The sequence below is a fragment of the Clupea harengus genome, chromosome 7 (assembly GCF_900700415.2).
Source record: "Clupea harengus chromosome 7, Ch_v2.0.2, whole genome shotgun sequence".
Classification (NCBI taxonomy): domain Eukaryota; kingdom Metazoa; phylum Chordata; class Actinopteri; order Clupeiformes; family Clupeidae; genus Clupea; species Clupea harengus.
Window position 1 is genome coordinate 2,534,181 of NC_045158.1, and position 16,515 is coordinate 2,550,695.

A 16,515-nucleotide genomic window follows, 5' to 3' on the forward strand; every position below is an offset into this window, starting at 1 on the left:
AGACATTGTGTGAGACACTTTCTTTCAAACTTGTTGTCACTGTGTAGAAACTGTGTGAGAGAGGAAATGTTTCTGAGTAAGCAGTTTGAATGTCCATGTGAGTTTGTTTTCTATGTCTGTCTCCACAGTGATGAAAGGACAACAATATAGTTTATGTTTGTTCTGATTCTCAAAAAAGGTTGAAGACAAAATTGACTTTGGAATTTCAAAACCAGTTTCAAACACATGTAAGGCAGTCAGAGAAGACCAGAGGACAGCCTTGTGTTCCTAACATGTGCAGCGCAGAAACAGTTCAACACTTTTATGTTCATATTTTCTCTCAGGATCTGCTAGCGAGAGGCTGTCAAGTTCCAGTAGCCTCACTGACATGTTACGTCTTGCACTGACCAGCTACTCACCTGCCCCTAACATGTGCCCTGCGTTTTATCTGATGGACTCATATTTGGATTTCAATAGAGAAACTATTCACAACCTTAGGTCAATAAAGCACACCTGCATACACACACACACACACACACACACACACACACACACACACACACACACACACACACACACACACATATACACACACACACACACATACACACACACACACACACACACACACATACACACACACACACACGTACACAGACACACACACACACCCACACACACACACACACACACACACACACATACACACACACACACACACACATACACACACATACACATGCACACACACACACACACACACACACACACACACACACACACACACATACACATGCACACACAAACACACACACTCACACATATTAAAACACATCCAAGTGAAGGTTTTAAGATGAAACGGGCTCTGATGGCATCTCATGTTCATCTTCACCTGAGGAGAGAAAGTGCATCATCATGCTCAGGTGATGGTAGAGTCTCACACTTATCTTGACTACTTTGTGTAAATGTTAAACTTTGCCAGGGAGTACAGTATTCGGTTATTACACATAACATGATGTGTTATGCTGACTTTAAAACAACACAAAACTATGAACGGTGGAAAGTCCCTGTCACAGCATTATGAAAAGCACTTTCTGTTCTACAGAGCTAACTAACTTGAATACTTACTGGAGGCAGTAGTATTGTGTTTGAATACTTACTAGAGGCACTAGTGTAACTGCTCTGGGGAGATGTTCTTGATCCTAGAGTACACACACACACACACACACACACACACACACACACACACACACACACACACACACACACACACACACACACACACACACACAGAGGATGCATCATTCTACCAGTTCTTCCAGTCAACACAAAACAGGGTTATCAGCGATGTATCAAGATAAAATCACATTTTCCCATCATAGATTTGAGGGGATATACTGCTTCTGACAAGTTAGCACACACTATGTTCCAAGCACTTTTATCAGACACAAATCCTCACACTCACCTTTGCGTTGCCACATTAAATAAATGGCTGCTGCCAGGACAATCAGACATGCACCTATCACCACCACAATCACTGTAATCACTGAGGTCAAATCATCCAGCTCTGGCTTAGTGTCTAAAGAAAGAGCAACAGTAGGAATCACTCACATTCACACTCTGTGTAATGATGAACTTTTTTATGCACAGCTATATTATAGTTTAGACAACATAATAGAAACTTTGAGATTAGTGTAGATAACATGACTTTGCAGAAGAAATGAGAATTTTAATACCTATGTTGACATTGATCTTGTTGTCCATACTGAGGTGTTCAGCTGTGCAGGTGAACAGGTGTTTCTGTAGTTCCTCTGCGCTGACCTCCAGGCTCTTCCTCATCTGGTACGTCTCGTCTCCATTAGGTAGCAGCTCCCCCCCAGTAATCTGGTGGTCAGACACAGGCTGGCCGTCTCTGAGCAGGGTCAGGTTGATGTGACGGGGGTAGAAACCAGTGGCCAGGCAGGTCACTTTGGCCCCTCCAGAGTCTGGGAGTGTCTTCTGGAGGAGCCTGACTCTTGGCTGCACTGTGGAGGAAGAACGTGAGACGAAAATAAATTAATTTAATAATTTTATCACATGAATTTCATCACATTAATGGTAGAGTCTGCTAGCTCAACAGCTAATCAAATGTCACCCCATCCTTCCGTGGTCCTGATGCAACGTGTTAATTTGCTGGGATTGTTTATGGCTCGGTCAGAGCCTTTATGTTTGTTTCCCATTTACAAAGCCAGAAATGTGTACCAACACCTGAGGTTTTAGAGCACACACACTGAACAGACAGCCAGGGGAGGGGGCCAAGAGGAGCAATTTGTGGAGTTTGACAAAACTGTATTAGATTAGAATCTGCACCTTTAATACCAGTAATTAAGCGGATCACAATCTTTCTGTATTTATAATTTCAGTATTATAAACTATCTGTTAACAGTATGTCTGTAATGTCTGTAAATGCATGTCTGTAAAACGCATAATATAGTGTGCATTAGCAGCAAACTGATCCATCAACAGCAAATGCAATACCTTTCCTCATAACACGGTTCTTCTGTTTCTTCAGGTTTGTCCTGAGGGTCCTCAGACAGATGGGATGGTAGAGGTTTTCATACAGCCACTTGACCTGGCCTAACTGCAGCTTGTCCCACATGGCTGGCCACTGCCACTGACTCCAGAAACTGTGCTGGTCGTTGGTGAAGGAGAGTTGGTCTCCGCTCTGCCCATTGAAGGCGTCCTTTATTGCCATTGGGCCAGGCTGGTCATCCTCCAGCAACTCACAGCCTGTGATTCTCTGCTGGACATGGACGCCTGCATGAGGAGCACAGAAGGAAGAAAAAATATTGGTATGGTCATTAATGTGGTCGGTACCCAATCACTTTGCAGGGAAGTTATAAACAATCGATTTGTAAAGCATACAGGATGCTTTTAACCAGAGTGCCTTGCATGCAGTGGCAGCTCCTGAAAAAATTCTCAGGGGGGGCAATGTTTTTGATAATGATTAAGGCGACCCATTCAGTAGGTACATTAAGTTAGCTGATTAACTCATACAGCAATACCTTTTTGTCCACTATTGGCAGCACACAACAGTAATATGTCCCCTCTTGCTACATAGCTAGAGTAGCAAGTTACAGGTGGGAAGCTATGGAAGAAAGTTGCATCCAGGAGCCTTCATAAGCAAACATGATGTGGCTCCACATTAAATTATCCCACTTTTTCATTATCCACGTGTCTCAAATGTTGTATGATGTAACATAGCTTAACATGACACATGATATGTCCAGTAACATCATAAAGAAGGGGTAACATAAGTCAAAACCAACAATATTTATTGACTGATCTTGAAAGTATTGGCTTACAAAAGCAAAATAAGTCATCACATAAAAAAATATTCAGTGTTAGTGCAAGAAGCGAACTGTGAAACACACTGTGAAACCTATGAAAAGTGACAGTGGTATATGAAATACAGACCGCGTTCACGACCGCGATTTTCTTTCGTTCCAATTCTTGGATGTAGGATTTCCCTCCCTTTGTAGAAACCTGTTGAATGGATACATTTGGTCTAGGAAGTCCTAATTGTTTTGTTGTCAATTCATCTTCATTAGTACGCCGACTAAAAAGGAGTTTCTGTCAAAGAGCGAATCGAGTTATTGCACTGAACAGGGCAGCCATCTTGACAGAATATGCCTCTGTCGAAGCTGTATGACGTTCGTATAGGCTTTTACGTCCACTACTTATGACACGACATGGAGGGGCGAGCCCTCCCGGAAGCCATAGAGAATGCATTGAGAGCTCTGTTTTGTGAAAAAAATGGATTTAACATGGGAGTCAACGGGAGAGGTCTGGGGCGATTTTCATTTCGCCCCAAATCGCCCCGGAAGGGGCGGGGCCATTTGAAGCACGACTTTAGGCTGACTGAACGACTGTTACCTGATTCGAAAATGACATACAGAGGCAGATCAGACGGTCTAGTGGTAGAATCCGACAGAATTTTTTTTTTTTTAAATTATAATTTACGCGACTTACAAGGATATTGCGTTTATACATCAGGAGTTTTTTTTTCCTTTTCCCCTAGGCAGTGCGTCCCCAATCGCCCTTATGGACAAGCCGCCCCTGCTTGCATGTGATCAGTATGTGTGCTAATAGACCATGAATGATGATGATGAGTCTGCATATAGGCGGGAAGTTGAACAGCTGGTCCTGTGGTGCGGTCGCAACAACCTAGAGCTGAACACGCTTAAAACCGTGGAGATGACAGTGGACTTCAGGAGGAGCCCCCCAGCACTGCCCCCCCTCACCATACTGAACAATACTGTGTTGGCTGTGGAATCCTTCAGGTTTCTGGGATCCACAATCTCCCGGAACCTGAAGTGGGAACCCAACATCAACACCATCATCAAGAAGGCCCAGCAGAGGATGTACTTCCTGCGCCAGCTTAGGAAGTACAACCTGCCTCAGGATCTGCTGATCATGTTCTACACCGCAGTCATAGAGTCTGTTCTGTGCACTTCAATCACTGTCTGGTTTGGATCGGCCACCAAACTGGACAAGAACAGACTCCAACGGACAGTCAGGTCTGCAGAAAAGATCATCGGTGCCAACCTGCCCACCATCCAAGACCTGTATACCTACAGTCAGGAAACGGGCAGGAAAAATCACTGCAGACCCCTCACACCCCGGACACAAATTATTCAAACTCCTCCCCTCTGGTAGACGCTTCAGATCACTGTTCGCCAAAACCTCCAGACACAAAAACAGTTTCTTCCCCCTCGCCGTCTCACTACTGAACAACTAACCCACTGTAGCATATATATTTATATTTATATATTTATCCCTGCACTTCTCGCACTCTCCACTTCTTCTTTGCACTACTGTTGTGCAACATTTCACAGCTACTGTATATAGCCATTCCGCCTTGTACATACTTTCTTAAACTCCTTAGTCCATTGCACTGTTTGTTTGTTTGTTTGTATTGTATTGTATTGTATTGTGTTGTATATTTTGTGTAAGCACACTGAGAGTCACTTTACAAAGTCAAATTCCTTGTTTGTGCAAACTTAAACAATAAAACCTGATTCTGATTCTGATTCTGAATGTTAATAATAACTGCACAGAATTGTAATGCTGTAGTGCACATTGTTTGGACTCAGTGTAATATTAGGCTTCATGTGTGTGCGTATAGTTGGTCTTTTTAATACTTTACTCCACAGTTAGGCTTTAAACCTGTTAATCAGTGCATGAGAGAGCAGTGGATCCGATCATTAGATCTCCTCCCTTTAGTCATAATGGAAACATGACCCACATGTAGGCCGACACACCCTCTGTCACTCTGCAGGCCAAACACTCACCGCCTGTGTGGTTGAAGCGTTGTTTCAGGTGAGAGGCTCTGTATTTCATGCCCCTGTTCACGTGTCCAAAGACCACACCGGCGTCCTCCTGAAGCGTCACATCCTCAGGCTCTGACTTGAGTCCTCGCAGAATAAACACTCTCACATTTGAGTCGTAATAACCCAGCTGGACGTCATCCAGCATCACCACCGCACTGAACTCTGGGAACGGCGTGTCTCCAATGATGAATGTTGCAAACACCAACAAGGAATGAGACCCTGTTGGTGAGGAGGGGTTTTACAGGACGGTTAACTTTTAAAGACACTTAGTGATGAAAATATCAATGAAAATGAACCATGAAAAATGACAACGACTTGATAAATCCTCCACCTGATGTCAGTGATATTTTCATATTAGGGTGTAAGTAATTTAACACTTGCAGCCAAATGTGAACACTAAGATTGGAAGGACAGAAGTTCTCTATAGACTCTCATACACATATAGACATATAAACATAAAAAACACAGTTGAACTCGAGGCCAGTGTTCTTACCGGCATCAGTCTTCAACACAAACAGAAGAAGACAGATGAGTGTGAGAAGATCCATACTGAAGCAGACTACTACCCTGTAGTCCAGATTCCTCTCTGAGTAGACTTACTGTAGTCAGTCAGTGTCATCATAACAGCGTAGCCACAGATCAGGTTCGTATTTACCCCCTGGGTAGCCTACATGAAGTGTGAATTGAAGCAAACATTGCACAAAGAAACTCACAGACAAGACTTGTATCAATCCCATAAAAGTACAAAGTACATTTTCACTCAGTCTGTTGGTGAGGGCGTGTGCAGTGTACGGGTTACAGGTGCGGACAGTGATTGGTGTCGCTGCTCCCACCCACTACCTGCCCGTTTCACCTCGGAATGAAGAGAGTGTGTGACTGGTCAGATGACTCAGACAGCTTAGTCACAGTGTAGCAAAGTGACTTTGCAGACATGGAAAACCATTGCAGATACATTAACAATTTTGGAGAAGTTTTTTTCTTTACTTTTATTATTTTCTACATGGTAGATAACACTTTTTTTGTTTAGTACATCATTCCATATGTGTTCTTTTGTAGTTTAAATGTCTTCAGTATTAATCTGCAATGTAGAAAATAATAAAAGTAAAGAAAACACTTTTCAATTAAAGGTGTGTCCAAACTTTTGACTGGTACTGTACATCAAACTTTAATATAGAAATAAATGTTCTTAAGGATGTAGGGAACCACTTTCTGTGTGTTCGTCTGCGCTTTGCTGAAATAAAATTGTATTATCAGACCCTAAACCAAACTAACCTGACTCCACTCAATTTAGAAACTCAGCCTTAGTCCCTGTTCTTTTAATGCAATATTAATATTACCTGTTAGGTAATAATCCTCAGATTTGCTACGTGCACATGTTTCCCTTTGCTCTTGATGTTCAGCTTCACACATGTCACATTATAAAACACAGCAACTGTTCATTGAATACTTCTTCTTCTTCAAAACTCTGCCCTTCAGAATGCTAGACTTACAGCATGTCATGGCACGAGCCTCCTCACGTGTGCATGTTGACACTACTCCTTATTTCAGGACAGCCATAAATGAGACTGGCTGCTGAGATTTGTGTCAAGGCTAAAGCCCTTTGGCTTATACTATTATATTAGGCTTATATATAGGCTATATGGGAAACAATAAAAAAATATATTAAAAAATATGAAATGGTGTCATGTTGTGTGGCCTAATATATAGGTAGGTGATTATGACTGGGATATTATGCCATCTGCCAATCTCTGAAACGTAAACAACATTCTACATTAGCACCTATTAATATCATTATTGTTGTGTTCTGTACAATATGTAAGGGATAATGTATTGTCCGGAGGTCATTATCCAAAAATAAATCCCGACGGGGCGAACAACACCCCGACGCGCAGCGGAGGGGTGTTATTTCGTCCTGAAGGGATTTATTTTTGGATAATGACCTATATGAAAGATGTGAATTAGAAGCAAAAAAACCCGTTGCCAATGACAGCGGTCAATATCTTTTCGCATCGGTGAATATCAGGAAATATTCACCGGCGAACGTTGGGATGGCCCATTCAAATCAACGGAACTTTTTGGAACATTCTGAAGAGCCGTATAATAAAAATAAGTATTATGCTTTAATTAGGCTACCTATAGTTTTTTTGTCCTGCAAAATGTTACCCTACCAATCCAGATAGATGGCACACGTTTTTTGTTGGCTTTTTGTAGAAATGGTGCCGGAAATGAACGTCCATGGTCCGACATTTTTAAAGATGTCAGTGGCCCATTTGGATGCTAACTGGCTGAAGCTAACCCTCTAAATCCTGGCCCCCTGATCACACCTGTCTTCTGGAAGAATCTCACTGAAGGTTTCTCTCAGGAATTACATTCAGAGCAGAAAATACAGCATATCCTGGCCAAAATATACTTTCTGTGGGCATTCCCATGTAGTCCTATATAGTAGGTACTGTACGCGTTTACTCTCAGTCTCTGCTAGTCATGACTCATTTCTGCATGGTTTAAAGCCTACGTATGTGTCATGTGTCACACTTACAGTATTTTGTTGGCTATCCCATAGGGGCTTGGACAATATTCAGAGCATTGATTGATTTCTCAACAAAGGACATGAGGAAAGTAAACAAAAAAAAAACACTTTATATTGTAGCATCCAACTGCTGTGGTATACAAATATAAATATATAATATAAATGTGTAGGCCTACTATACAAGCATATTGGTACAGTTAGCTTAATGACAATGCTGGCTGGTCCTTAGCAGTGATGGTGCTGGTGTTAGAGTTAAAGGTGCAGTCCTTGATTATAATCTATTGCACTTTTTGTCGAATGCAGCAAAATACTACTTATATTCCTCTAGCTGTCCAGTGTGATCGCTGGCGAGCCCCGTCCTGCACGTTGCCTGAGGAGCATGGAATGCAGGGGTTCAGGGAGCTAAAATATCAACAACCTTTCGCCAGAGCTGAGGACTGGAGCTTTAAGGGTTCTGGGAGTTCTTAAGCTGGTGATGCAATATCCTGTGTGCTTCAGCTGAGCCAAAAACTGCCACCTAAGAAACTGTATCCATTGAAGTCTCCATTTGGTCTGTTGCTAAGAAGACAACATGATTATACAACATGATTATGCCGATAGTGTACATGATATCATAATATAATAATTATCACCACTGTCACTGTCACTGTCACATAACACTACATGCAACATAGCTGTATACAAACCATTAACAACTATATACAATACACAGACACACACGCATAACACATACAAATATACACACACACACACACACACACACACACACACACACACAGACACACACACAAATACACACAGACACACACACAAATACACACACACACCTGAGGTAGCAATATAGTTGCTCTGAAGAGATGACTGGGAACCCTGTCCTGTAATACACAACATGGTCAGCAGCAGTAATATCCAAAGTAATATCTGTAGGAGCCATTTGGGGTTCATGTTTTAATCTTGTTGGGACACTAGATGGCGCTCACACAATATAGGTGGGAAAGGTCATGCAGGTGTCAGGTGTTGCTTGACAGAGGGAGAGCGCATATAGCTTTTTGACCGCTTGATTTGTACCACCAAAGGTCTTTTACATGTAAATGAGATGCAAGTTTGGATGTATAGACAACTTTATTGATTGGATCTTACTGTGGGAAATAAAGTTTCATAACTAAGAACGCAAAGTTGGAACGTTATTTTTACATCTAACAAGCGCGTCAATCAAGTGCTCAGTCAGCAATCCCTCTGGGCTTTAAGTGTAGACTTAGCCCATACAATATCCAAATATTCTAGTTGCTTATGTTGGATAATTTGCCTTTCCAAACATGGGACAGTTCATTCTTAATCACATGTTTCTACCACAAAGATTCTTCTCTGTTACCTTTGCATCTCCTCTTCCATATGACAAAAGCAGTGGTGGCTCCAACTGTGCATAACACTGACACCATCACTACTGATGATATGATGGACACAGTGTCTGGGCCTGCTTCTGCAGTTACATAGGGAATTACAAGAATGTATCACATGTTAATAAAACAAATGACTGACATGACACTGTGATATCCACGTCAAAAATGTTAAGGTATTTACCAAAACCAATGTCTAGTTTGTTGTTCAGACTGAGGTGTTCAGCTGTGCAGGTGAACAGGTGTTTCTGTAGTTCATCTGCGCTGACCTCCAGGCTCTTCCTCATCCCCCCCCCCCCCCAGTGATCTGGTGGTCAGACACAGGCTGGCCGTCTCTGAGCAGGGTCAGGTTGATGTGACGGGGGTAGAAACCAGTGGCCAGGCAGGTCACTTTGGCCCCTCCAGAGTCTGGGAGGGTCTTCTGGAGAAATCTTACTCTGGGTTTCACTGTGACACAAGGTTGAGACACAAAATAACTGCATCACAAGGATTTGTGGGATACAAAAATCATTCAAGGGCTTTTTCCACTAAAACAAACAAAACTACAAAAACAAATAAACAAAACCACAGCGACTGTCTATTCACCATGCTACCTTTGAACAGAAAGGACAGGGATCAGGGGTACAGTGAACATGTCTATGTGACATCATTGCATTAATCATTGTCTGTAAAGTTAGACACCTGGATGTGTATTACCTTTGCCCATGACGCGATTTTTCACCTTATTCAGGTATTTCCTCAGCTGACTGGTGCACATAGGATGATAGATGTTAGCATAGAGCCACTTGTCATAGTCCAGCCGGAGCTGGCTCTTCATGACCGGCCATTTCCACTCTGTGCGCTGTGTACCCTGCTGAGTGTCATAGTGCCTCTCAAAGCCTCCATAGCCATTGAAGGCCTCCATCGTCATCATGCGCCCTGTCTAGTCTCCCAGCAACTCACATCCTAGTAGTCTCTGCTGAGCATGAACCCCTTCGACAGGAAAGTGCAGATTATTTACCACATGACAGTGTAACAACTGACAGACAACACAGGCCCTAAATGTTTATTTACACTGACTGTTGCTTTTAGCTATTTGGCAGACCCTTCTAATGAAAGAATGAACCATATGGGAAATACGGCATAGTCTATAATAATCAATACTGTATCATCTATCACATATTTCATCTATTATATATATATCATTATATAATATCCCAGTGGGCACGTTTAAAGCACCATGAGATAATGTCAGTTGATAATGACACTATGTAAAGAAATCATTTGGGTTGAGTTGAACTCTTTTAGTGCGACATTTTTATACTGAAACAGCCCGCTTATAACCATTTTTACCAGTGGTGAGATTGAAATAACTCTTCAAATACTGTGCTTTGGTCTTCATTTTCTTGTGCATGTCGCCGAACACAGGGATGAGCACATGCTGATTGGAGCTATTCCCAGTGACCTCTGACCTCGTAAGTCCTCTCGGCCGTATCCTCATATCCTCCGAGTTGTAGTATCCCACGGGAATGTCATCCAGCATCCACACAGCACTGAACTCTGGGAATGGCGTCTCTCCGATGATGTAGGTTGCAAACAACCACAATGAATGGGAACCTGTTAGCAGCATACCACACTTTTAAAAACATTTCCTAGTTGCTTGACAAACAATTTTATGGAGAACTCTTGTTGCAAAAACAGTTAATCACAGCTGAGCACTGATGCTAAATTAATTATCTCAAAAGTCCTACAAAGAACTTTCAAAATGTACCAGTTCCTGGAGTGCAGTTTATAACACACAATTCTTAACTACAACTCTAGTCTCAACGAAAAGACCCAGCTCATCATAGGCTCGGTGAGTAGCCTACAGAGTGCTAGCCTACTTTGTTATGTTATAGTAATAATATGTAATACTTTTACCTTAAAAATAACAGCTTAAAAATAATTTGGGTGGTACACTGACATGTAATACTGGTGCGCCTGGTTTTGCACTATGTAACTTTGCGGTACAGGGCTTGAGACCCCTTACGAGAACTATGTAATGTTTTATGGCACCTCAGGCAACATCAACTAGACCCATGTGCTAGCTATAAGAGGAAGCTAGCGCAGTATTATTTGTATAGATGTCATGGCAGAGGGGAGAAGAAACCGAGGAAGACGTAGGTACGTACATGAGAAAACGAGAGAGTAACCGAACACAAGACCTAAAAAGAGTCACTTTTGGACTGGCTTTTACTTGTTGGCGGGAGCTAAAAGTTACAAAAGGATGCAAATCAGATGCCGAGCTGGCCTTCCTTCTGTTGGACTAATCAATATAAGCTGTCTTGCTATGTCTTGTGTTGTGCTTGCTTGATGTTTGGCTGTATTAGGAAAGTTGTCGACTAGCTATTTTTTCATCAGATAAATTCAGATCACCAGACAAATTAATCTCACGGTAAAAAGTCACATCTCTCACGTCACCTCATCTCACGTCAAAAAGTTTGATCAGTCTTTGTCAATATCACGCCAATAAGGCTTGGAAGTTTCCAACCTTGAAAACCTAACACAGCTGGCTTGTAATAAATTACACTTTCCAATGTTTATTAAGCATGTCGCCAAAAACATTGTATTAGATTACACATACTCCACATTCAAACGCTTAGAAAACAATGTTGGGCTTTATCGTCTTTGAGTGTCTAGAAAAGCGCAAAAAATAAAGTATTAATATTATTATTATTATATTTACAAAGTGAACTACACTCTGCAACTTTAGGGGGAGCTCAGTAGCAACAAATACCAATATAATTATATAGATTGTTTAATGTTCCCTTTTATGTCTCGTGTGGCCAGTCAAAACAGTTTTTTAGTAACCTGTTGCAGTCACGTTTCGAGCTGTAGATTAAATGTATGGTGTATTTAAACCTTCACCCTAAATGCACATTGACAACGTCCTGATCTACAACAATGTCTTTAAAGAAAATTGTGAACATTCTAATCTTAGCCAGCAGAAAACTAGTAGACTGTTCGTGGGCCTGCCATTTGTGGAATCATTCAAAACTCTTTTAACTCAGTTAACCTAACTCACTTGCCTCCGGTCACGAATGCTAACCAGGCAGGACAGAACAGAATAGTGAGACTTCTCATACTGATTCAGGAGACGAGAATAGACTTGGGGGACCGACCATATCCTGCGTCCTCGCGGAAACACCCTTGTGCGAAACGCCGGCTGTTTTTCTCTTCTGACCACCGAGCGCACTTGCGAATCCAGCCAATTTGTTGCGTTATTTTAGAATCAACATCGCCACTTTCCTCTCTGATAGTATATCCAATTTCTGCTTCGTTTTAAGAGAGCCATACCGAGAACATTCAGAGTGAAAGAACGTCATGATGATTTTCAACCCCTTCGATAGCTCAGTTGGTAGAGCGGAGGACTGTAGAGGTCTATAACTGAAATCCTTAGGTCGCTGGTTCAAATCCGGCTCGAAGGAAATGTTTTCAAAGTGTACTTCAAAGCTTATATCGATGTATTTAACAGTGCAACGAGGTACTGCAAGCCTAACGTCATCTAAACAATAAAGGCTTATGCCACGACAATATGCGCCAGACATGATCAAAACCCCCAAGCCGTACTTAAAAACACTGATTTAAGCGTAATATGTAAAATGATGAATATAATATGAACATTAATTCATAATTTGCACTACATAATAAATGATAATACAATTAAGAATTATCACAACAATTAGGCCTATACAACTACGAATATAGTTATTGTAATCATAACGAAATATGCCTACATGTACAAATGTATAGGCCTATGCCAAGCCTTTTAAACAGCAAAGATCACTGTGTTTTCATGTTTTCTTTTACTTCTTTACGTTTTCGAATGTCTTTACCTCTTTAGCGAATCTCGAATTACTTTAATTGCTGCGAATCGGGCTATGGCTGCATTCTGTCTATGAGCCCAAGACTGCCTGACTGATTTAACGATGACATTAAAGTGAAATATGAGATCGCGCTTTGGTGCACAGGAGGCCTGCCTGCATCATCATAATTCCCTGGAAGATTGTCCTTCTGGGAGTTTACTGGGATGTCCCTACAATTTTATTCTGACTGTTTCTGCTTCCAAAGACAACAAAATTTAAGGATGTCCGTGTCCAATGAAAAATATGACTATCGAACAATTGGGCTGTCTAACTTATGAACAGGAGGCTTCATAAAAAATAATCCCTTTAAAACTATGGCCCATTTTAAAATGAATATCGTGGCAGTGTTATGACGAAAGTGCGGTGAAAGCGAACAGGTGGGGTTGACAACACCTGTGTGCGAGAGGTGTTTTGATGTAAGCGACATCCAAAGCCCATTAGAGACGCACAATGTAGCTAAGGAAAGGAGGGGCAGGTCTTTTACCTGAATGGTAGGCTACACTATCCTAACATCTATTTTCTCAACGTCTAATATCCTAGCGAAATATCCTAGGATGAATTTGAACAACAGTTTCTGGAGGACAAACGATGTTCGAGAGCGGAGACGGAAACGGACATTATGAGGATAACGGTAAAAGCTTGTCTTTTTTCTGTAGCCCACGGTATTTACGCAAATTTTAATCGCTACTGTTTTTCTCCAGTGGTTCAGTGGGTAATGTCCACAACACAAGGTTATACGAATTATAAGTCCGTGTAAATAAATGCACACAGTTTTTTTGTGTAACGTATACAAACATAAATTATGTTTTTAATGTAGTTTATATAGACTTAATAGTAATCATTTCCTGTTGCTTCGAAGTGAGCGGAACAGGCCAGGAACCAGGGGAGGATCGTGTTCTCAGCTGGAGGAGTTGTAAATTGATTATTGACCCTGCTTTGACTGATGGATCACAAAAGCTTTATCGTTATGATGGACAGTATTTCAGCAAGGCGGTGAGTTGCTTGCTAAAATGACTTTCGTTGATTAAGCGAGATCCACTCCCCTTTTAAGAAGCAAATCCCACCGTTGGCCTTATTACCATCTGTACAGTAGTTTTGTTAGAACAATGCTTGTTTTTCTGTGCAGCCTAATTCTGAAATAGGCAAGTGGTAGGGTTTATAAGGCTATACCTCAGAACCTTTCATAAGTAGGTGAATGTTATGCATCAGGGTTCATCTATTTTGTTTAGTGATAATAACACTGATGTGCCACATCCATAGGCAGGTTGAAGCAAGGTGGAACATTCTGAAACTTCCTGATGCCCAGTCATAGCTGAGAGCTTGATGTTTCTGAAGGGGTCTAGAAGCTCTGCATAGAGGCCCAGTTCATGTTGTGAGACGTGTTTTCTGTCTGTAATCATCAGAACTCGGGGTTGTGTCCTGTGGATGCTGTCAGAGATCCAAGAATACGGCGACTCTGGACTAAACTCAACCATGCAGATCTCCCAGTCCCACTGTTTCATGTGAGAAATCCTATGTGCACTTATTTTCACTGATATATATAATATATGAATATTGCTAATACTAATTTTCAAACACACTATTGAACATCTCATCCCTGGCACTTAAAGGTACAGTCCTTGATTCTAAACTCAAACGCTTTTTGTTAATTGCTCCACCTTCCTAGGCCTCGAAATCTGACTAAATCCAACGTAAATGTATTGTTAACGTCCTCTCTCATTTCATTTCATCCACTTTCTCTCCAGGCTGATGAGTTTTATGTTGGCCCTCCCAAGGAGGTAACATTCGTCAGGCTGAATGACAACGTGAGAGAGGCCTTCTTGACTGACATGTGTAAGAAGTATGGGCCGGTACAAGAAGTAGAGATCTCCTACAGTCCGAAGAGCAAAAAACATTTGGGAGTCGCTAAGGTGACTTTCTGTGCTGAGAGAGCAGCAAAGGAAGCTGTCCGTCGTTTACATAACTCCTCCGTCATGGGCAACATCATCCATGTTGAGCTTGACCCCAAAGGTAAGATTATTCAGATGTAATAGCACTGTACTGTAGTGTTACTGTATATCATATTAGTAATTAGTAGTAATGTACTGTATATAGGATGATGTGTATTGCATCATACACACACAAACACACACACAAACAGTGAGGGGAGGCAAATTGAGCGAGGGAAATTAACTATAGATATTAAATTAAATATACACAAATTCTGTTTTGTTTTAAGAGAGCCATGCTGAGAACATCTAGACTAAAAGAACGTCTCTTCTGCATTCAACACCTTCGATAGCTCAGTTGGTAGAGCGGAGGACTGTAGAGGTCTGTAGCTGAAATCCTTAGGTCGCTGGTTCAAATCCGGCTCGAAGGAAAGATTTTCTGTAGTGTACTTCAAAGCTCGTATTAATGTACTGTATGTAGACGCTAAAACGATTATGCCGTCTGTTCAATTCTACACTTCTGTTATAAAGTTTCTCTAGGCAGTACATGTCGACTCTGTAATGTTCTGTAAATGTCGACCTCTCTCCCAGGCGAGAACCAGATGCGTTATGTCCAGCTCATCCTGGCTGGGGACTATACCCCTCAATCGGTGCCCGTGGGGCAGGGTGCTGTGGATGCCACCTCTGCCCTCTGCCTGCCCGACGACCTTATGGTAAAAACCCATCTCATGCTTCATGGGCACGGCGTGGACACGGTCAGAATATGAATATAATATAATATGTGTGAATGGAGGGCGGGAAATACCCTGTAGTCCTGACTCCTGATTCCTCAGGTGCTATTGGAGTATCAGGTTATTATAGTTTAATAATAACATTTTAGGTTTATTTTGCCAAAGGAAATGAGACATCATTTGGGTTGCAATTTAGTATAAATTCGAGAAAAATCCCAAGCAAAGAATAATGTATTTACTGTCAGTGTTTTCCACCATGCTGTTCCCTGTTGAATACTTTATTTTGAATAAACATCTGTAACTAGTATCATATTATCATATATTAGATGGTTGAATTATGTACCCAAGCACCATCCAAAGTAACCATGAAAAAAGCAGAACCTTTTCTAAAGCACAAACAAAATAAAGAAAGTGGTAACCTGCTCCCAAACCAAAAATACTTACCTCATTGCTCCTCCCCCATCAGGTTGGGGAGCCAATGAGAAGGCTGGAGCTAAGGTCCTCCTCCTTAGACTTCTGCGCCTCATTGGACACCTTCACACCACTCTCTCTAGACACTGCCTACTCCAGCATGCACCAGGACACTCCCAGTAGTGCCTGGCAGACGCCCCTGTCCCTGGGCACCCCGTGCACCTCTCCCCAATCCTACGGCACGCCCCGCACTCCTCCTCAGCTCGACCTGGTGCCAGTTACCCCC

At 41.8% G+C, this 16,515-nt stretch overlaps 2 protein-coding genes and 2 non-coding genes across 6 annotated transcripts in view; 3 read left to right on the forward strand and 1 right to left on the reverse strand.

Annotated features, from left to right (window-relative positions):
- LOC105894511 (major histocompatibility complex class I-related gene protein-like) overlaps positions 1–6,306 on the reverse strand; it is a 100,272-nt gene extending 93,966 nt beyond the window's left edge. The window contains exons 1-7 of one of the 3 annotated variants that reach the window (XM_031570141.2): positions 5,845–6,306; positions 5,313–5,570; positions 2,497–2,775; positions 1,716–2,003; positions 1,445–1,558; positions 1,140–1,181; positions 787–871 (exon numbers count right to left, since the gene is read on the reverse strand). In XM_031570141.2, the coding sequence (XP_031426001.1) occupies positions 828–871; positions 1,140–1,181; positions 1,445–1,558; positions 1,716–2,003; positions 2,497–2,775; positions 5,313–5,570; positions 5,845–5,899 (1,080 nt within the window). In that variant the 5' untranslated portion in view covers positions 5,900–6,306 and the 3' untranslated portion in view covers positions 787–827. Of the gene's footprint in view, positions 1–786; positions 872–1,053; positions 1,182–1,444; positions 1,559–1,715; positions 2,004–2,496; positions 2,776–5,312; positions 5,571–5,844 lie in introns of those variants that run through there. The other 2 variants (XM_031570140.2, XM_031570139.2) reach the window with 2 other exon arrangements.
- Positions 6,307–12,633: 6,327 nt separating this feature from the next.
- Positions 12,634–12,721, forward strand: trnay-gua. The gene is given in 2 exon segments: positions 12,634–12,670; positions 12,686–12,721. It is a non-coding gene; the product is annotated as a tRNA-Tyr (tRNA).
- An 852-nt stretch (positions 12,722–13,573) lies between these two features.
- On the forward strand, positions 13,574–15,225 carry LOC116221201 (histone-lysine N-methyltransferase SETD1B-A-like). The gene is made up of 4 exons (XM_031571165.2): positions 13,574–13,790; positions 14,019–14,152; positions 14,563–14,661; positions 14,905–15,225. The coding sequence occupies exons 1-4, from the start codon at positions 13,748–13,750 to the stop codon at positions 15,187–15,189; spliced, it is 561 nt and encodes a 186-aa protein (XP_031427025.1). The 5' UTR covers positions 13,574–13,747; the 3' UTR covers positions 15,190–15,225.
- Positions 15,226–15,430: 205 nt separating this feature from the next.
- On the forward strand, positions 15,431–15,518 carry trnay-gua. The gene is given in 2 exon segments: positions 15,431–15,467; positions 15,483–15,518. It is a non-coding gene; the product is annotated as a tRNA-Tyr (tRNA).
- Positions 15,519–16,515: the final 997 nt, after the last annotated feature.